This window comes from Loxodonta africana, chromosome 10 (genome assembly GCF_030014295.1).
Source record: "Loxodonta africana isolate mLoxAfr1 chromosome 10, mLoxAfr1.hap2, whole genome shotgun sequence".
Lineage (NCBI taxonomy): Eukaryota > Metazoa > Chordata > Mammalia > Proboscidea > Elephantidae > Loxodonta > Loxodonta africana.
In genome coordinates this window covers 107,341,560-107,357,766 of record NC_087351.1, presented here as the reverse complement: position 1 = coordinate 107,357,766, position 16,207 = coordinate 107,341,560, and the positions used below count along the sequence as shown (strand labels likewise).

At 34.4% G+C, this 16,207-nt stretch overlaps 1 protein-coding gene across 3 annotated transcripts in view; it reads right to left on the bottom strand.

Moving 5' to 3' along the window:
* The window catches only part of PPP4R4 (protein phosphatase 4 regulatory subunit 4), a 139,417-nt gene that overhangs the window by 72,083 nt on the left and 51,127 nt on the right, over positions 1-16,207 (bottom strand). Inside the window, exons 4-7 of one of the 3 annotated variants that reach the window (XM_003408846.4) lie at positions 8,098-8,245; positions 7,517-7,590; positions 5,559-5,665; positions 4,656-4,763 (exon numbers count right to left, since the gene is read on the bottom strand). In XM_003408846.4, the coding sequence (XP_003408894.1) occupies positions 4,656-4,763; positions 5,559-5,665; positions 7,517-7,590; positions 8,098-8,245 (437 nt within the window). Of the gene's footprint in view, positions 1-4,655; positions 4,764-5,558; positions 5,666-7,516; positions 7,591-8,097; positions 8,246-11,310; positions 11,441-11,545; positions 11,650-16,207 lie in introns of those variants that run through there. The other 2 variants (XM_064292912.1, XM_064292913.1) reach the window with 2 other exon arrangements.

Genomic DNA, 16,207 nt, shown 5'->3' with positions numbered 1-16,207 from the left:
ACAAGAAACATCAATAGTAATTTCACAATTACTTACATCAATTCCACTTTTCCAACAATAATATTGTTACCTTTGAGATCTTAATGATTAGGAATTTATACTAAATTTTATAAATTATAGTTTACTATTTTAAGCAACTACAGCAAATGACCTGGACTGATTAGAAAGACTTACCAGTAGCAATTGTAGAAAGCCAAATTAGATCTTCTCACTATGAAATCTGTGAGAGCCAGAACTCGACGAGACTGCCTTGTTTTTCTGGGTCCCACAAGTTTTCCGCCTTTGAAGGGTGCAGTCTTACCACTTTTCTATTGATCATTTTAGTGGAAAATATTTGAGTTTTCCTTCTCTAACAGGCTTCTGCCTTTACACAGGTTCCGGCTTTCACAGGTTTTACCGTATCTAGATTTCTGGGGATAAATTATTTTTCCACCCGCCTAAAACATGACATTACAGTAAACAAATTTCTAAACAGAGGAATGAGACATGGCACTAGATGTTCCCCCCACAAAGAATGAAACATAATATGAATGCGTTTAGCTAAAATAAAATATTTATAATAAAAGCACAAGTGGTTCTTACTCAACATCTTAATTTGTTTCTACTTACTCATCATGGTAAGATGTCGTTACAATGGCATACACTGTGACAAAGAGAAGGTTTATGATGTGACCAGGTGTTATGGGTACGAGATGGAAGATATCATGCTTTGGCATCTCTACTGAAAATCAATTGAATATATATGTGTGGCTTTATTTCTAGAATCTCTGTTCTGTTCTATTGAGTCGTATGTCTATCTTTTAAACATCATACTCTCTTCATTACTGTAGCTTTATTATTAATCTTGAAATCAAGTAGTGTAAGTCATTTGCTTTTTCATTTACTGTGGGTATTTTAGGTCATTTACATTTCCATATCAATTTTAGAGTTGGTTTTCCAATTTTGATTAGGATTGCATTGAATCTCTAGATCAATTTGGGGAGAACTGACATTTAACAGTACTGAATCTTCCAATCTACAAATATAGTATATTTTTCAATCTATTTTTTAAAAGTTTCTCTCAGGACTATTCTGTAATTTTTCAGCACATAAGTCTTGTACATGTTATAAATTTATTGTTAACGGGATTGTAAAAATTTCATTTTCTAAATATGTGTAGCTAGTATATAAAAATACAATACTTGTCAACTTGGTTAGGCCATGATTCCCAGTACTGTGTGGTTGTTCTCCATTTCGTGATTGTAATTTTATGTTAAAGAGGACTAGGGTGGGATGGTAACACCCTTACTAAGGTCACATCCCTGATCCAACGTAAAGGGAATTTCCCTGGAATGTAGCCTGCACCGCCTTTTATCTTGCAAGGGATAAAAGAAAAGGGAAGCAAGCAGGGGGACTGAGGACTTCATACCACCAAGAAATTGGTCTGGGAGCAGAGTAAGTCCTTTGGACCTGGGGTTCCTGCACAGGAAAGCTCCTAGTCCAGGGGAAGGTTGATGACAAGGACCTTCCTCCAGAGCCAAAAGAGAAAGCCTTCCCTTTGAGCTGATGCCCTGAATTTGGACTTCTAGCCTACTAGACTGTGAGAAAATTAATTTCTCTTTGTTGAAGCTACCCACTTACTGTATTTCTGTTCTAGCAGCACCACATGCCTAAGACACCTAGTATCCTGAAACTTTGCTAAATTCATGTATTAGTTCTAGTAGATGACTGAGAATTTTCAATGAAAACAATGATGTCATCCAAATAGAAATTGTTTTACTTCTTCCCTTCAGGTCTTCAGGGATTTTGGGTTTTTTCTTTTTTCCCTTGTCTTATTTCAGTGGCTAGAACCTCCAGTGATGAGAGCAGACATTCCTGCCTAGTTCTGATCTTAGCAGCAGGGAGCATTCGTTATTTTACCACGAAGTATGATGTCAGCTGTAGGTTTTTCATACATGCCCTTTATCAGATGTAGAAACCTCCCTTTACCCCTAGTTTCCGAAGAGGTTTTATCATGAATGGATGTTTAATTTTCTCAGAAATTGTAGTGGGAGGATTTTTAGGTTACCTTGTTTGTCATATAGGCAGAACTAGAAGTCTGATAAACTTTTTCAAAAGTATAAACTTTCTTTGCAATTTGAGTGCTATATATACTCCTCCTCTCTCACTCTGAAGGATCTTTTTGTGTATCTCATGTTTGTTGCTTTTTTTTCTCTCTAGTCATCTTTGAACAAGGAGAGACCTGTTCAATAGTTGTTTCCCTGTGATGAATGTGTATGATCTCTTCTTAATAATTCGTTGCCGTCAAATCGATTCCAACTCATAGAGACCTACTGGATTTTCAAGGCTGTAATCTTTATGGAAGCAGACTACCACATCTTTCTCCTTTCAGTCAGTGGCCGAGTGTTTTAACCACTGTGCCACCAGGGCTCTCTTCTTAATATTATTCCCAATTAACTGATTATTCTAAGAATCCTTCTCTTTGACTTTAAGCTGGTATAAGATCCATAGTTAGCTTTCTAGTGTTTTGTGCTTTTACTTAATATGGATATGCTATGAATATGGAAACCCTGGTGGCATAGTGGTTAAGTGCTACAGCTGCTAATCAAAAGTTCAGCAGTTCAAATCTACCAGGGGCTCCCTGGAAACGCTACGGGGCAGTTCTACTCTGTCTTATAGGGTTGCTATGAGTTTGAATCGACTAGATGGCAATGAGTATATATATATATATATATATATATATATAATATATATATATATATATGATATGAGACTATGACAAGAGTCTTGATTTTGCTTCCCATTCATCTTACTAATGAATAATGGTGTTCATTTCTATTTAAAGTTATCAGTAAGTCATCCCTTGCCAGCTAGGGCAAATGCAAAATTACAAATTCCAGACTATATTGCTCTTGGACTTCTTCCTAGCACTCCTCATTTCTAAGTACTTTAGAACAGGACTTAGTATAGTAGTGGGGATACTGTTCTCTATCAGACTAGGAATAAACCCTAAAGTTATCTTTTCCCGCACCCTTTGCCCTACCTTATGACCTTATCTAGCCTTGACTGCAGAAAGTTCCTCCTACTAGCTATCAAATCTTCAACAAAATTCCTAGTACTAAAAAAATTAACTGTGTATCTCTTGAGTTTTATGCATTTGTCAAAAGGAAGATAGAGAAAACGACCCAGGCATTAGTAGTTTTCAGCCATCATAACAATGAAAGTCCTATTAGTATGTTCTTAATAGGATACTAAGAACTCAAAATTAAATAAATGTACATATAATCAAGCAAATTAGTTTAAGTGGATTCTAACTTAAGTTAGATAGCTTCTTTCTAGTTTTGTTTTGTAAATTAACCCTTAAGCAATAATCCTTTATTAATTTTCAGAGGAATAATCTGAAAACACTTGCTCTACCCATTTGTGAACAGTGGCAAACTATAAGATGACACGAAACAGAATGCAGGAATATAACAATATATTCTCCTAATAGGATCTGATCCTAGTGGAGGAGCACAGGCCTAGGCAAGATGGCATTCATTATGGTCCACAATGATCCCAGGAGTTAGCTTAACCTATCAGTATGAAAGTAGTTCTGAGATCACAATAAGAGAATTAAAGGATTAAGCTTCCAACACAATACTTACTCTAAAGAGTACTATAAATCCTACTTAGTAACGGTGAACACAAAACAGAGTGCACTACTATGCTCTGAACCTGTGACATTCTAAAGCCTTCCTGAAGCCTTAAACATTGGCCCAGATTAAAAACAAAATTAACAAGGGTACAAATGGCCACAATCTGATTGTTCTTGCTTGTGAAACAAAAAAAAACAGGTGAAAAATCACTGCAACTTCTACTAAAATACAACAGATTCTAATGGTTTTATACCAATTTAAGATTCTTTAGCAAAAAATGGGTATATAATAACAAAAATCTGTGTGGGCGTGTATAGTTGTTAACTGCTATCAAGTTGGTCCCCAACTCACGCGACCCCATGTGTTACGGAGTAGAGCTGCTCCATGGCGTTTTCTTGGTTGTAATCTTTACAAAAGCATTTTGCCAGGCCTTTCTCCCACAGAGGTGCTGGATGGGTTCAAACTACCAACCTTTGGGTTAGCACTTGATCAGAAATCACTTGCGCCACCCAGGCTCATATACCCAGGTCAGTTTTTTATAGTGAAGAAAAGAGATTGGCTGCCCTATGTCTCTCCTTCTTGAGCTTCATACACCAAAGGGTAAACAGAGCAACAAGGCAGACAGTAGAAGCTTGGAGTCACACAGGAGACACAGAAAAGCTTCCTTTAGAATAACCACATCTGACCCAATACTACAGCTGCCAGTCAAAAGAAATGCTACAGCCATGTTCCAACCATGGCTTATGTTGGGACATTTTCCCTTCTTTGGTCTAGGTATTTGGAATTAAAACAAAGTAACTAAGGTTAGAAGAGAAGAAATTAATGTTAACAAAATGTCTATCACCATGTTAAACATGTACACTTTTGTCTCTTAATCAACAGATACATCAGGAGGTAGTGGTTGTTATGATCATTTTTACACGTCATGTAAAGTATAGGCTTTCAGTGGCATGCTTTCATGAAACACATGAACTGAATATACTTATCTGGCAATCCAGAAGTAAGCATGTGTCAAAAGGCTCTGCAAAGTATACTTACCCAACGCCCTGAGCTATGTTTTCCAACTGCCGACACATACAGGATCGAACTTCGTATTCTACATCTTGGCAGAGTGACTTTACCAGCGGAAGTATTTCTCTTTTAATGCTGAGGGAGGTAAGGAAAAAATATGTAAATGAGTGAGTCCTTTGGAATAATTAATATTTTCAAACAATTATCAAATATTATTTTACCTTAATAATAATAAATATACTTCATTGTAGAGGTTTATAGCTTACAATGTATTTTTATATATGTTATTAAATTTATATGGCTTCATCAACTAATAAATTGTATATATGGCTGGATCTTTTTTAAAATAATGGTTCATTTTATAATTGCAATTGATAAACAGCTAAAATAAAAGACGGTAGCAAGTGGAATGTCTAATTCTAACAACCAACAACCAAATTATCCTCCAATTTTATACTTCACTCTTGTGTTATAATTATACAACACTCCCTTCCAGTTGGTATTTATCATCTGGACAGAGAATAACTTATAAATTACAAATACTCTCCATAATATCTCAAAATAATATAAATTATTCAAAATAAGGAACTCAAAACAATTTAAGAAAGCAGAAATTCTATATATGTTTACCAATTTTTGAAGTTTATACAATAATGCCATTTTATTCTCAAAGGTACGCTGCGTATAGGACAGGGAAACAGTAAGATAAAAAATAAGAAGAAAATCAACCTCATTAACTTTCAAAAGCCATGAGATTGAGAAGAAATGCATCTGAGTAAGTAGGCTTCTGTCAGAATTCTGTAAAATTAAAACAACTAAGCTTTTATGCAGTATGGAAAAATATAAACTTAATATAAATGTTAATCATAGAGTCATTTTAAATTGATTTAATTTAATAAGATAGACAAGAAATTACATACAAATACTCACGTAAGGGCATCAAATTTGTTGGTTAATTTTCCTAAAATTTTACAACTAACTAAACGAGACTGCACTGTTTGGGATAGTTGTGCCTTGGAAACAAGTGGATTCAAAATCTAAAAAGAGAAGGTTTAGAGAGCAAATTCACAAAGTTTTATACATTTTTGACACTAATATCAGCTATTTTCTTCAAAGAATATTACAATATCCAAAATGTTTTTTAAAAACATGAATTATAATTTGAGGTACATGGTGATTCATACCTTGGATGATCTTTTTTGCTTTCTGGATTATTAAGGTAAAGATGATGACAAATTACACAATTAAAAACAATGAGGAACCAAAATAATTGAATTAAAGCTTATGGAGAATTCTGCAGTGATCTGTATGCGTATTAAGTATAATTTTGAAACACACATTTTCAAAAGAAAAAGGCAAATTAATTGCCAGATGCCTTGAATTTTATTTTTATTTCATATAGATTAATTTTACATTTATCCTAAAGGGATGCAAAAGATTACAGCTTCAAATGAATTCTATTAATTATCATTTAAATACAACAACCCTAGTCTGATACTATATTATGTATATGCTGGGCACTCAAAAAGGCCCAAGTTCTAAAATTCTATGGCTCTAATAAAAGGGTCAACTGGTTTATTTCCTTTCAGCAAAGTAGCCAGAATTACTGACTGCATATTGATAAATATAATTTAAAATTGAAAGATTCAAAATAAAATGTGTATTTAAAATCTTAAAAATCACATTTTAAATAATTAGATGGCATTTTAGAGTAAAAATTACTTTCAACTGCATAGTGTTCTTCAAAATATAGAAATAATACATATCTACATTATAGTCAATGCTCATATATATATAATCATCCAGCTGTTTGGCATCAATTACACCAATAACCTTACAACTGGATGAATCTTCCCATTTTCAAGCAAGTGTTTGGCACCGTGATAGAATCATAAACTATGAGGATAAAGACACTTAATAAAATCCTTAGAGAACACTTTACTAACTGTTTGTTTCAACCATGACATATCTGAAAAGAAAGACACATGAGGGAGGCAAAAACACTGCATTAGAAGATAAATTTCCTGTCCATTTTCCTACTCATCTTAATTTTCTAAAACCTTTAGAGAAGGGTATATCCAACACTGTTGAAAATTTAAAGACAAACAGAGAAAAGTACTTGCAACGAATATAACGAAGGATTGAAAATCTTAATAGTATATAAAAATAGTAATGAAAGGATAGGATCAAACAATTTGGATCAAACAATTCCAAAAAAAAAAGAAATAGGCCCAGTTTAAGTATAATATATAGAAAAATATTCAAGCACATAAAATATTGCAATTAAAATGTAATTTCGTTTTTGGTCCATCAAATTAAATTGGAATATTCATTGCTTATAAAAGTCCAGAGAAACAAATATTCTCACATATTGCTGGTCAAGAGCCTTAAGAATGTTAATGCTCTCTAACCAGTAATTTCCCTTTTGTGGAAGCTACCGTTAAGGAAATTATCTGAAAAAGAGAAAAAGCTCTACAGGAATGTTCATTTATACCTTTATTTTGATAGGCAAATACTGAAAACAGGCATAATGTTTAACAAAGAGGTAAAGCGGTTTGTAGCCATTACCAAATGAGTTTAAAATAAGTGAAAAACAACCAGATATAAATTCAGTATGATCACTACCGTGGCAAACAGCGACCATATACAGAGAAAAAACTCCGAAAGGAAATGCAACAGAATGCTCAAAGTGGCTGACAACATGCAGAACCATGGATTGTTTCTCTTCTATTTTCTGTATTACTCAAATTTTCTACAATGAATATGTGTTGCTTTTGGAATGGGAAATAACTACTCTTTTTTTTAAACACCATTTTGGAAAGAAAGAAAGAAAAAACCCTAATGACTGACATTACTATTAACCGATATGTATGGTATATTATTATTACCTCATGCCTTAGGGTTTCCTTTGGCAATGCTTCTATTACAGACAGAAGAGTTTCCAGCCATGCATTACTGACACCTGATAGACACAGATATAACATGCTAAATTAAAGGGCTCACAAATTCAGTTTCAACTCAGCCGTTAATAGTTACAATAACAATGATTAAACGAGAATAGTTATTTTTACTGATATTCTAAAAAGTTTCTCTCTTTTGTCTTAGCCAACGTCTAGAAAAATTACTGGTTTGTACTTAAAAAAATAATATTTGGAGTGTATCTAACTCAAACAGTGCATTTTTATTGAATGATAATACTATAAACATAAATGCTGTAAAGCAAAAAAAAATAATAAGGAAGTATACTAATCCTTAGGTGAACTAATGGGTCTTCAGCTTTCAGAGATACTGAACTTTGAAGTTTTTAGAAAGAGACAGCCATGGCTATTTTCAGTCACAGCACTGACCAACTCTCTGCCAGCATGGTCTCATTCAGTTCCTTCATCAGGCTAACAGGATTCAAACAACATCATAGCCCACATACAGGAAACAATACGGAAGTGTATAATGAACACGCCAGTCCCCTTACCTACATCCCTGTGCTCCAGATGCAGTAGAATGACTTGTAGGAAGGAGTGGGCATAGGCGTGAATTGACACTGATTCTTCCTGTAGGATGGTCAGAAACGACGCCGCAGCCGCTAACTGCATTTCCACCCCTGCAACACGCAGGACTTCCTGTAATCACAAAGCTTTCGCTAGTTACACAGATGAGAGATCCGAAATTACCGTTTTTAAAAAATTCATGTTTATATAAACCAAAATCATTAATATAAGACCTTATAAGATATATACTTCCTCTTATTACTTTAGTTAAGAAAACTATATTAATCTATTGTTCATTTTACTCACAACACCACATAAAATTTAAATGTCTTAGGAATTTATAAAATAAGATAGCATTCCACGTGCTTTACTGAATGAAAAATATAAACAGTACATAAACATTTAAATGATAGACTAGGTGTTTTTGATATATCTCAATTTCTATTTTGCTGACTGTATTATACAGTTTGTCATCCTACCCAGCACATTAACATCAAAGCCCCAACAATCACATGTGATTGCATTATTTTCTGCTTCAAAAAACAAATACTGTCAATTCTAATACAAAAAAGCAATACACTTAATACAAAAAAGCAATACACTTAAGATTGCAAAAATAGGTTTATTTTCCCCCTTTAAACAACTAAAAAAAAAAAAGAATATAAATTACCATGATAGAAATTGTTTTTAAAAGAACTTTTTAAATATCAGAATACATTTTTTTAAAATGATACTCAGTCATCTCCATTCCTCATGCAAAGAACTGTAAACTGCATATGCAAAGTTAAAATCTACGTTAGAAAATTAGTTTTCTACATACCAAAGAGACCAAAAAAAACCCCTAAAAACCTATATTAACAAGCCTCAAAGATATTACCTATATTTCTCTAGAAGTAAGCACGTGTGCGCGCGCACGTGCACACACGCACGCACATGTAATAAAATAAAGGTATCTTAAAGTATTGCTTTGTTTAATCAACTATGGCAATTATGAAAATTTCCCCTATATGTCTATTTTATAAGTTATATAGTACTATTAATTATAATAGATGAGCCATAAAACAAGTTTCACGTCTGTGATCTTAGGAAAATTAACCTTTCTGAATTGTTACCTAATATATAATATGTGTATCACCTTCACAGAGATTTTATAAACATTCCAATAAGCTACTATATATGAAAGTACTAGAAAGGCTCTAAGTAAATCATTCAAACAGAACTTTTATGACTTACCAACTTATTGTGCAAAATGAGCATTTTAATAATGACCACTGTACATCCAACTCTCTCCTCTCTATCTAACCCTTGGGAATCTCAAACTTATCTTGCCCAAAACTGAACCAATCTCTCCCCCAGACCTGCTCCTCCTACAATCCTCCTCATCTCAGTAAGCAGTAAATGGCAACTCTACTCTTCTTGTTGCTCAGCTCAAAAACTTTGGAGTCATCCTTAACTCTCTCCATTCTCCCAATCAGATGATCAATGCATCCCAAAGGCTCTACATTCAAAATATATCCAGAATCTGACTACTTATCACCTTCACTATAACTACTCTGGTCTAAGCCACCATCATATCCAGTCTTGGATTATCCCAATAGTCTTACCACTAGTCCCTCGCTTCCATCATTACTCCTCTACTAGCTATTCTCTATACAGAAGCCAGAGAGCTTTTTTTTTTTTTTAAATAATTCAGATCACGTCACTTCTCTGCTCAAAACCCTCCAGTAGTTTCCCATCCCACTCCCTCCCTCTTTCCCCAAATGTACACATGGCTGGCTCCCTGACTTCTTTCAAGCTTCTACTTATATAACACTTTTTCAATGAGGCCTTCCCCGATCACCCTGTCTTAAACTGAAAACCAGCCCCCTGACCCCGGCACTCACCACTCCCATTACAGGTTTATTTATCTCCATAGCACTTACCATCATCCAACATACTACATATTCATTTGTTTATTGTCTATCTCCCATAACTAAACATGAGCTTCATAAGTGCAAGAATTTTTATCTGCGTGGTTCACTACTATATCCCCGACTCCCAGCACAGAGTAGGCATTCAGTAATTACTGAATAACCAGGTATCTCTTACCCTTTCACCTAAAGTTTCTGCTCTTGACACACTCTCACTTCACATGTATTTTCCTCACCTCCTAAAAGTTGTCTTCAAGAGATTTTGAGGTCAGTCTTATGCATTAGGGATTTAGGCAGAAAGCAAAGTAAAACTGACCACATAGAAATGCATTCTCAATTCTTTTTCTATCATGACAAGGAAATGTTCCTGTCACCTTCCACCCCAGCCCCTATGTGACCATGACTTAGACCATGTACTTAGACTCTTTCGATTCAACATGGTGACCACCACCAGTCATAGTACCATGAAATAACACACATTATCCCATAGGTCATTTTATAGTAGAAGAAACAGACTCAGAGAGATCAAGTATTTTGCTGAAGGCCAGCAAGCTAATATTCAGCCTGATGCCAAAGCACTCTTAAGCACTGACTTCTTCCTTACAGATTCTATACTTCCATTCATCGCTTATTAAAACTTGGTTTAAATCAATCCTCGCCTTCAAATGGCGATGTGGGGGATCTGGGAGTGGCAAAGTATTTATGTGATAAGCTCAATTCCCAGAAAACATGTTAAGGTGGCTGGTGGTTGTTTTGTTTTGTTTTAAACTTTTGTATTACACTGCACAAAAATTTTACAAGTTTTTCAACCAGTCATCAATAAATATCCTAAGAATTCTTGGCTGAAAGAAAAAGAGAAGGAATGTTAAGACATAAAACAGAAATAGCAATTGGTCGCTGAAATCAGCCCTCTCTTTCTATCCCACCCTGCCCCCCACCTTTTTTTTTTTAATGTTTCCGAAACAAATATTTGTTCCACACTAACAATTTTGGATTTGGAAAACACTTTTAGAAGATTTGATGTGGCCAGTATATATACATCACTTACAGATTTCAGAAGACACAGATTTTATTCAGAAACAGAAAGGGCTTTGCAAAGAAATATTAGAATAAATTGTGAGGGCCACAATGTACATTCCGGTTCACATGAGTCTGCTGTTTTAAGTTCCAAGAGATGTAATTCTTTCCCCTTTTAAAGTCAGTAAAGTCCTGGTTTTTGAGCACATGCAAACTTTATGCAAAAGAGGAACATGAGAAGCTCTCCAGCGTCTTATCTTCTTACTGTATTACTTAGTCTTCACTCCTGCAGCAACATTTGCCCCAACTATTTTGCATTTAATTTTCGAAAAATCCTCAAGTCTTATCAGGATTTGGGTTTTTCTCTTGTTGTGCTGACTTCAACATCTGGGACTGTCCACTGTTAAGAAACCAGCACAGACTAAGAGATTTTATCACTGCTAAAAATCAACTGATTTCTAAACATATTCTCTGAAACATAATGCCATAAGGGTTTGATACTTACCAGTAAGTGTTCTCCTCCACAGAGTCACACCCTCGGGACAAACATATGTGAGGTCCATACTCTCTGGATAAATAAGTGTGCATCCTCATGGACCTTGGAAGACACTGAAAAGTAAATTCCTCTATTGCTTCAGTGCATGCCTTAATGCCAGTTACTGTTCCTCTTACATGCTACTGTATGGCTGGCATCCCAACCTGAATTCCTCAAAAATGAAATGAAACATTTCATAAATCAGTTAATAGTACATTTGTACTAGTAATAGTACAGGTTTTAAAAAAAAAAAAATCCCACTCATGGAAGAAAAATGTGCTAGATAATTCTGTGTTTAAATTCATTCTTTGGTTGGCGGAATGGGGCAAAAGAACATTTTGTGAAACAGTGTAACATATTCATTACAGAGAAGGAATTAGCTATCTCCAATAAACCTGCATTATGTCCACCTAGAAGAGATTTCTCTTTAGGATACACAAAGTAGAGAAGCATCAAATCAATCACTGACTTATTCTAAAACAGCAAATATTTTGGACTCACGCATTTTGAAACTAAACCTATTAAATAGAACTAGTAAACAAATTTACCAGAAACAGTGCTGGTAAAGGTAAAGGAGCTCTAAAATTACAAAGTACCTTTGAGGAGGTTATATTTTTAGAGATACCATAACTGCTTATTTTGAAATTAAGTAATTTAAGTAATGAATTAAAAAATTCATTACTTAAATTACTTAAAAAATTAAAATAGGAAGACCTAGGACATAATAAAATATTTGGGGTTTTGAAGGTCATAAATGTGGGGGTGTCAGTAACCAGCAATAACACTGTGTAACTCTTTTCATTTTAAAATTATATTTATAAAAGACTTTAAAACCGAGTTAAATATGAATAAGCAGAACATGCCAATTCTAAGACTATGATACTACATTCTTTTCCCTACTCCTAATTGCCACATTCCACACTGAAATGAAGGGCATGAGAACTAGTTGAGAACACTGAAAAATCAAAATCTGAGAGGAAAAATAACGTGGAGACAACAAACAGGAATAACAAAGAGGTAAGTTTTACCTTTCTTTAAATCTGTATTTCAGTGATTAGCAAGGTTCATGAGGAAGTACACATAAAAGTACACTGAGGTCTCTTTCTGTAAAAGAAATCCCAATACAGGTATCCACCACTTTTTAAAAGTTTACTTTGTGGCACTTTGCTTTTACAAAAGACCTACATTAGTACCTATCTTCACTAGCTAACCGCAAGAAATGTGAAGAGGATTTTTGTTTTTACGAAGAGTGGAAATAGCACTCCGCGTTTGTTTTGCAGCAAGCCATTAAAGAGGCAGTGGGGACCCTGAGCAGCAAGACTGGGGTCGCCAAGCTGTCCCAGAAACTACACTTAGCATCTAGCATCATCCCGCCATACTGGCTCAACCAAGCTCCTCCATACTCCACCCTTATTGAATGACCCAGCCACAATCAATCAAATGCCTGATGATGTGTAAACACACCATACATCATGAGATCCCATCCTCAACTTGTCATCCCCTGTGCATTTCTCTAACTGTAGGACTCATCCCTCAGGCAAGCTGTTAACATAAATGCCCCTCTTCTGAGGGATCTGAACCCAGGTCCTTCAACCCAGCCCCATGTGCCATTGCCAGCTAGGCTACTGGGGCTATCATCATCACCAAAACCACCTCTCAGCCCTCCAGCGTGCTCACTGTATTCCCAATTCTGGTAAGTGAAACTACACTCTACATACATTTTTACCGTACACAGGTTGTGTATTTATATCATTCCTGCTTTTACTACATGTTACTGTTATTTTAGGTTTTATTGTTATTTGGTATGATTTGGTAGGTCATTTTGGGGGTCTGGGAAAGCTCAAAAAACTTTTTCCCATGTAAATTAATGGTAATTGCTTCTGCTCTTTACACCATTTCACTTTACGAAAGGTTTCATAGGAACGTTCTACTTTCAGATAGCAGGGAAAACCTGTACTAATGCTCTCATTTAACTACTGTACATATACAGTGAAAATATACTGCCATGTAAAATCACAAGCACAACCATAAAAAAAATTTAACACACAAATTTCAATACCATGGCTTTAATAACTGAGGTTCTCGCTGAACTACCTGCTAAATCATTTTTACATATAACAAACTACAATCATAGCTAATTTCAGAATGCAGACTTAAAACTGTAAATAAGCAACAATTTAAAACTTTGCAAAGAAAGGATCTGCTTATCAAAGAAGTATGTATTAATGGATGCAATAGCTATAAGTAGCCATTCCAAAGGATCCATTCTAGCAATATTTAATTAGTTAAATATTTTATAAAGAAAATTATGCTGTTTGGGGTTGGGGGGGCACCAGCAATGGATAAGTCTGGCAAATTTCTATAAGCAAGTGGAAATAAGCCTTTCTGTTTAGTCAATCAAAATACTTTTACCTTCTGTCTGGTTCAAAAGGATAAAAGACATAATTGAGAATTTCAATAGAAAAATTTAAGATTTAAAAAAAAATGTGGCAGGTTCCTAAAAGAATGAAATAGAAATTCTATACTTGAAAAATACAATAATCAAAATGAGATCGTACAAAAATGAAATAGTGAATTGGAACATGGATTAGAATAAAACATGCAGAGTATAACACAAAGAGAAAAAAGAACAGAAAATAGAAGGGGGAAAGTAAAAAACACTGAAGGTACAATATATGTGAAATTGGAGTCCTGGAAGAACAGGAAAAAGAAGGCAAAACCATATTTGAAAGGTAACATCTGAGAATTCTCCAAAATTGACAAAAGAAAATAAGCCACAGATTCAAGAGGCTCTACATATGCCAAGAAAGATAAAGAAAACAAAATTTATACAGAGACAACGTAAAATCTATGGCATTAAAAATACCTCTTCAAAATTAATATGAAATACATTTTAATAATAACAAAAACTGAGAGAATTTGTCAGCAGATTTGAACTGAAGGAAATACTGAAGGGTGTTCTTCAGGCACAAGAGAAATGATTCCAAACAGAAAGCCAGAGATATGTAGGCAAAAATAAATAAATAAACAAGTATGTGGTAAAATCTAAATAAATAGTGCCTATACAAAACATCAGCATATAAAACATTAACAATAATAAACTGTTTATCTTAAAATATATAAACAATTAAAATATCTGACAACAATACAAATAAGTCAGAAGTGGATTAAATATAGCCTAAGTGTTGTGAGGTCCTTATATAACCAAGAAAAGGGTAAAAATGCCAATAAACACCAAATTTTGATTAAGTGTCTTTGTTGTAATGTCTAAGGTCACTAAAAAAAGAAAAGTAAAACTATATGTAACTTCCAAACTAATAAAAAAAAAAAATTTTAATAGAAAGGGGGAAAATGTATAATAAAACTACTTAATCAGTTCAAGATAAGGAAAGAAATGAGAGAAAAAGAAACACGGAACAGGTGGCAAAAAAAAAAAAGCAAATAGTAAGATGATACACGCAATTACATTAAACATAAATGGATTAAATGTTCCAATTAAAATACAGAGTATCAGATTGTATTCAAAAATGAAATCCCATCAAAACAAAAACCTAGAACATTGTGATAAACCACAAAGTAGAAGAAGATATTTCAACACATAAGCAAAAAAAGGGCTTAGATCCAGAAAAATATAATGAAATCCTGTATATCAATTAGAAAGAGATGACAACTCTACAGGAAAATGAACAATAGACTTAAACAGGCATTTCACAAAAGAGAATCACCACACGGCCAGTAAATACAGAAAAAATGTGCTCATCTTCATGAGCAATCTTGGAAATGCTGTATGAGTCTATACACATAAAATGTTCTAAAGCAGGCAAAACTACAGATATATGCTTAAGTGGTAAACATAATAATAAAAAGCCAAGGACTCAATTAAAAGAAAAGTCAGCACAGTGGTTAATTATCTTTGGGAGAGGAGGGGACAGTGATTGGAAAAGCACAGAAGAAGGGCTTATAGGCTGCTGGTGATGTTCTTCCTGACCTGGGTGGTAGTTAACACAGACATATATGCATTCTGTCATAAGTCAGTGAACTGTATTTTATGTTTTGTGCACTTTTCTATGTTTTACTTCATAATTTTTTTTTAACCTTAAAAAATCAAGGGACAAGAATGATCAAAATAATATAAAATCCTAGAAACTTGCGGCATATTAACTGGAGAATTTGGTACTCACAAATCCCCAAGAGAATGCCAATTCTTTAAAAATACTCAGAATGAGTTTTAAAAAAAAAAACCACCGCCGTCAAGTCAATTCTGACTCATAGCGACCCTATAGGACAGAGCAGAACTGCCCCATAGTGTTTCCAAGGAGCACCTGGTAGATTTGAACCACCAAATTTTGGTTAGCAGCCACAGCTCTTAACCACTGTGTCCACCAGAGCTCCACAATGAGCAAAGTAATTACAATTCACAGCAGACTACCTATGCCCAAACAATGCTGCATCCAAACATTCCGGCAAAAGACAAGACTATATAACTCCCTGTGTGCAATTTCCAAAAATACACATTCTATATTTTAATTTACTTACAACCTTCCAATTTAAATGAAAATAAAATATATTCTTTACTTAGCCTTCAGGATACCACATTATTTCTCGTTCCCCTCCTTCATCACTGATTTCTTC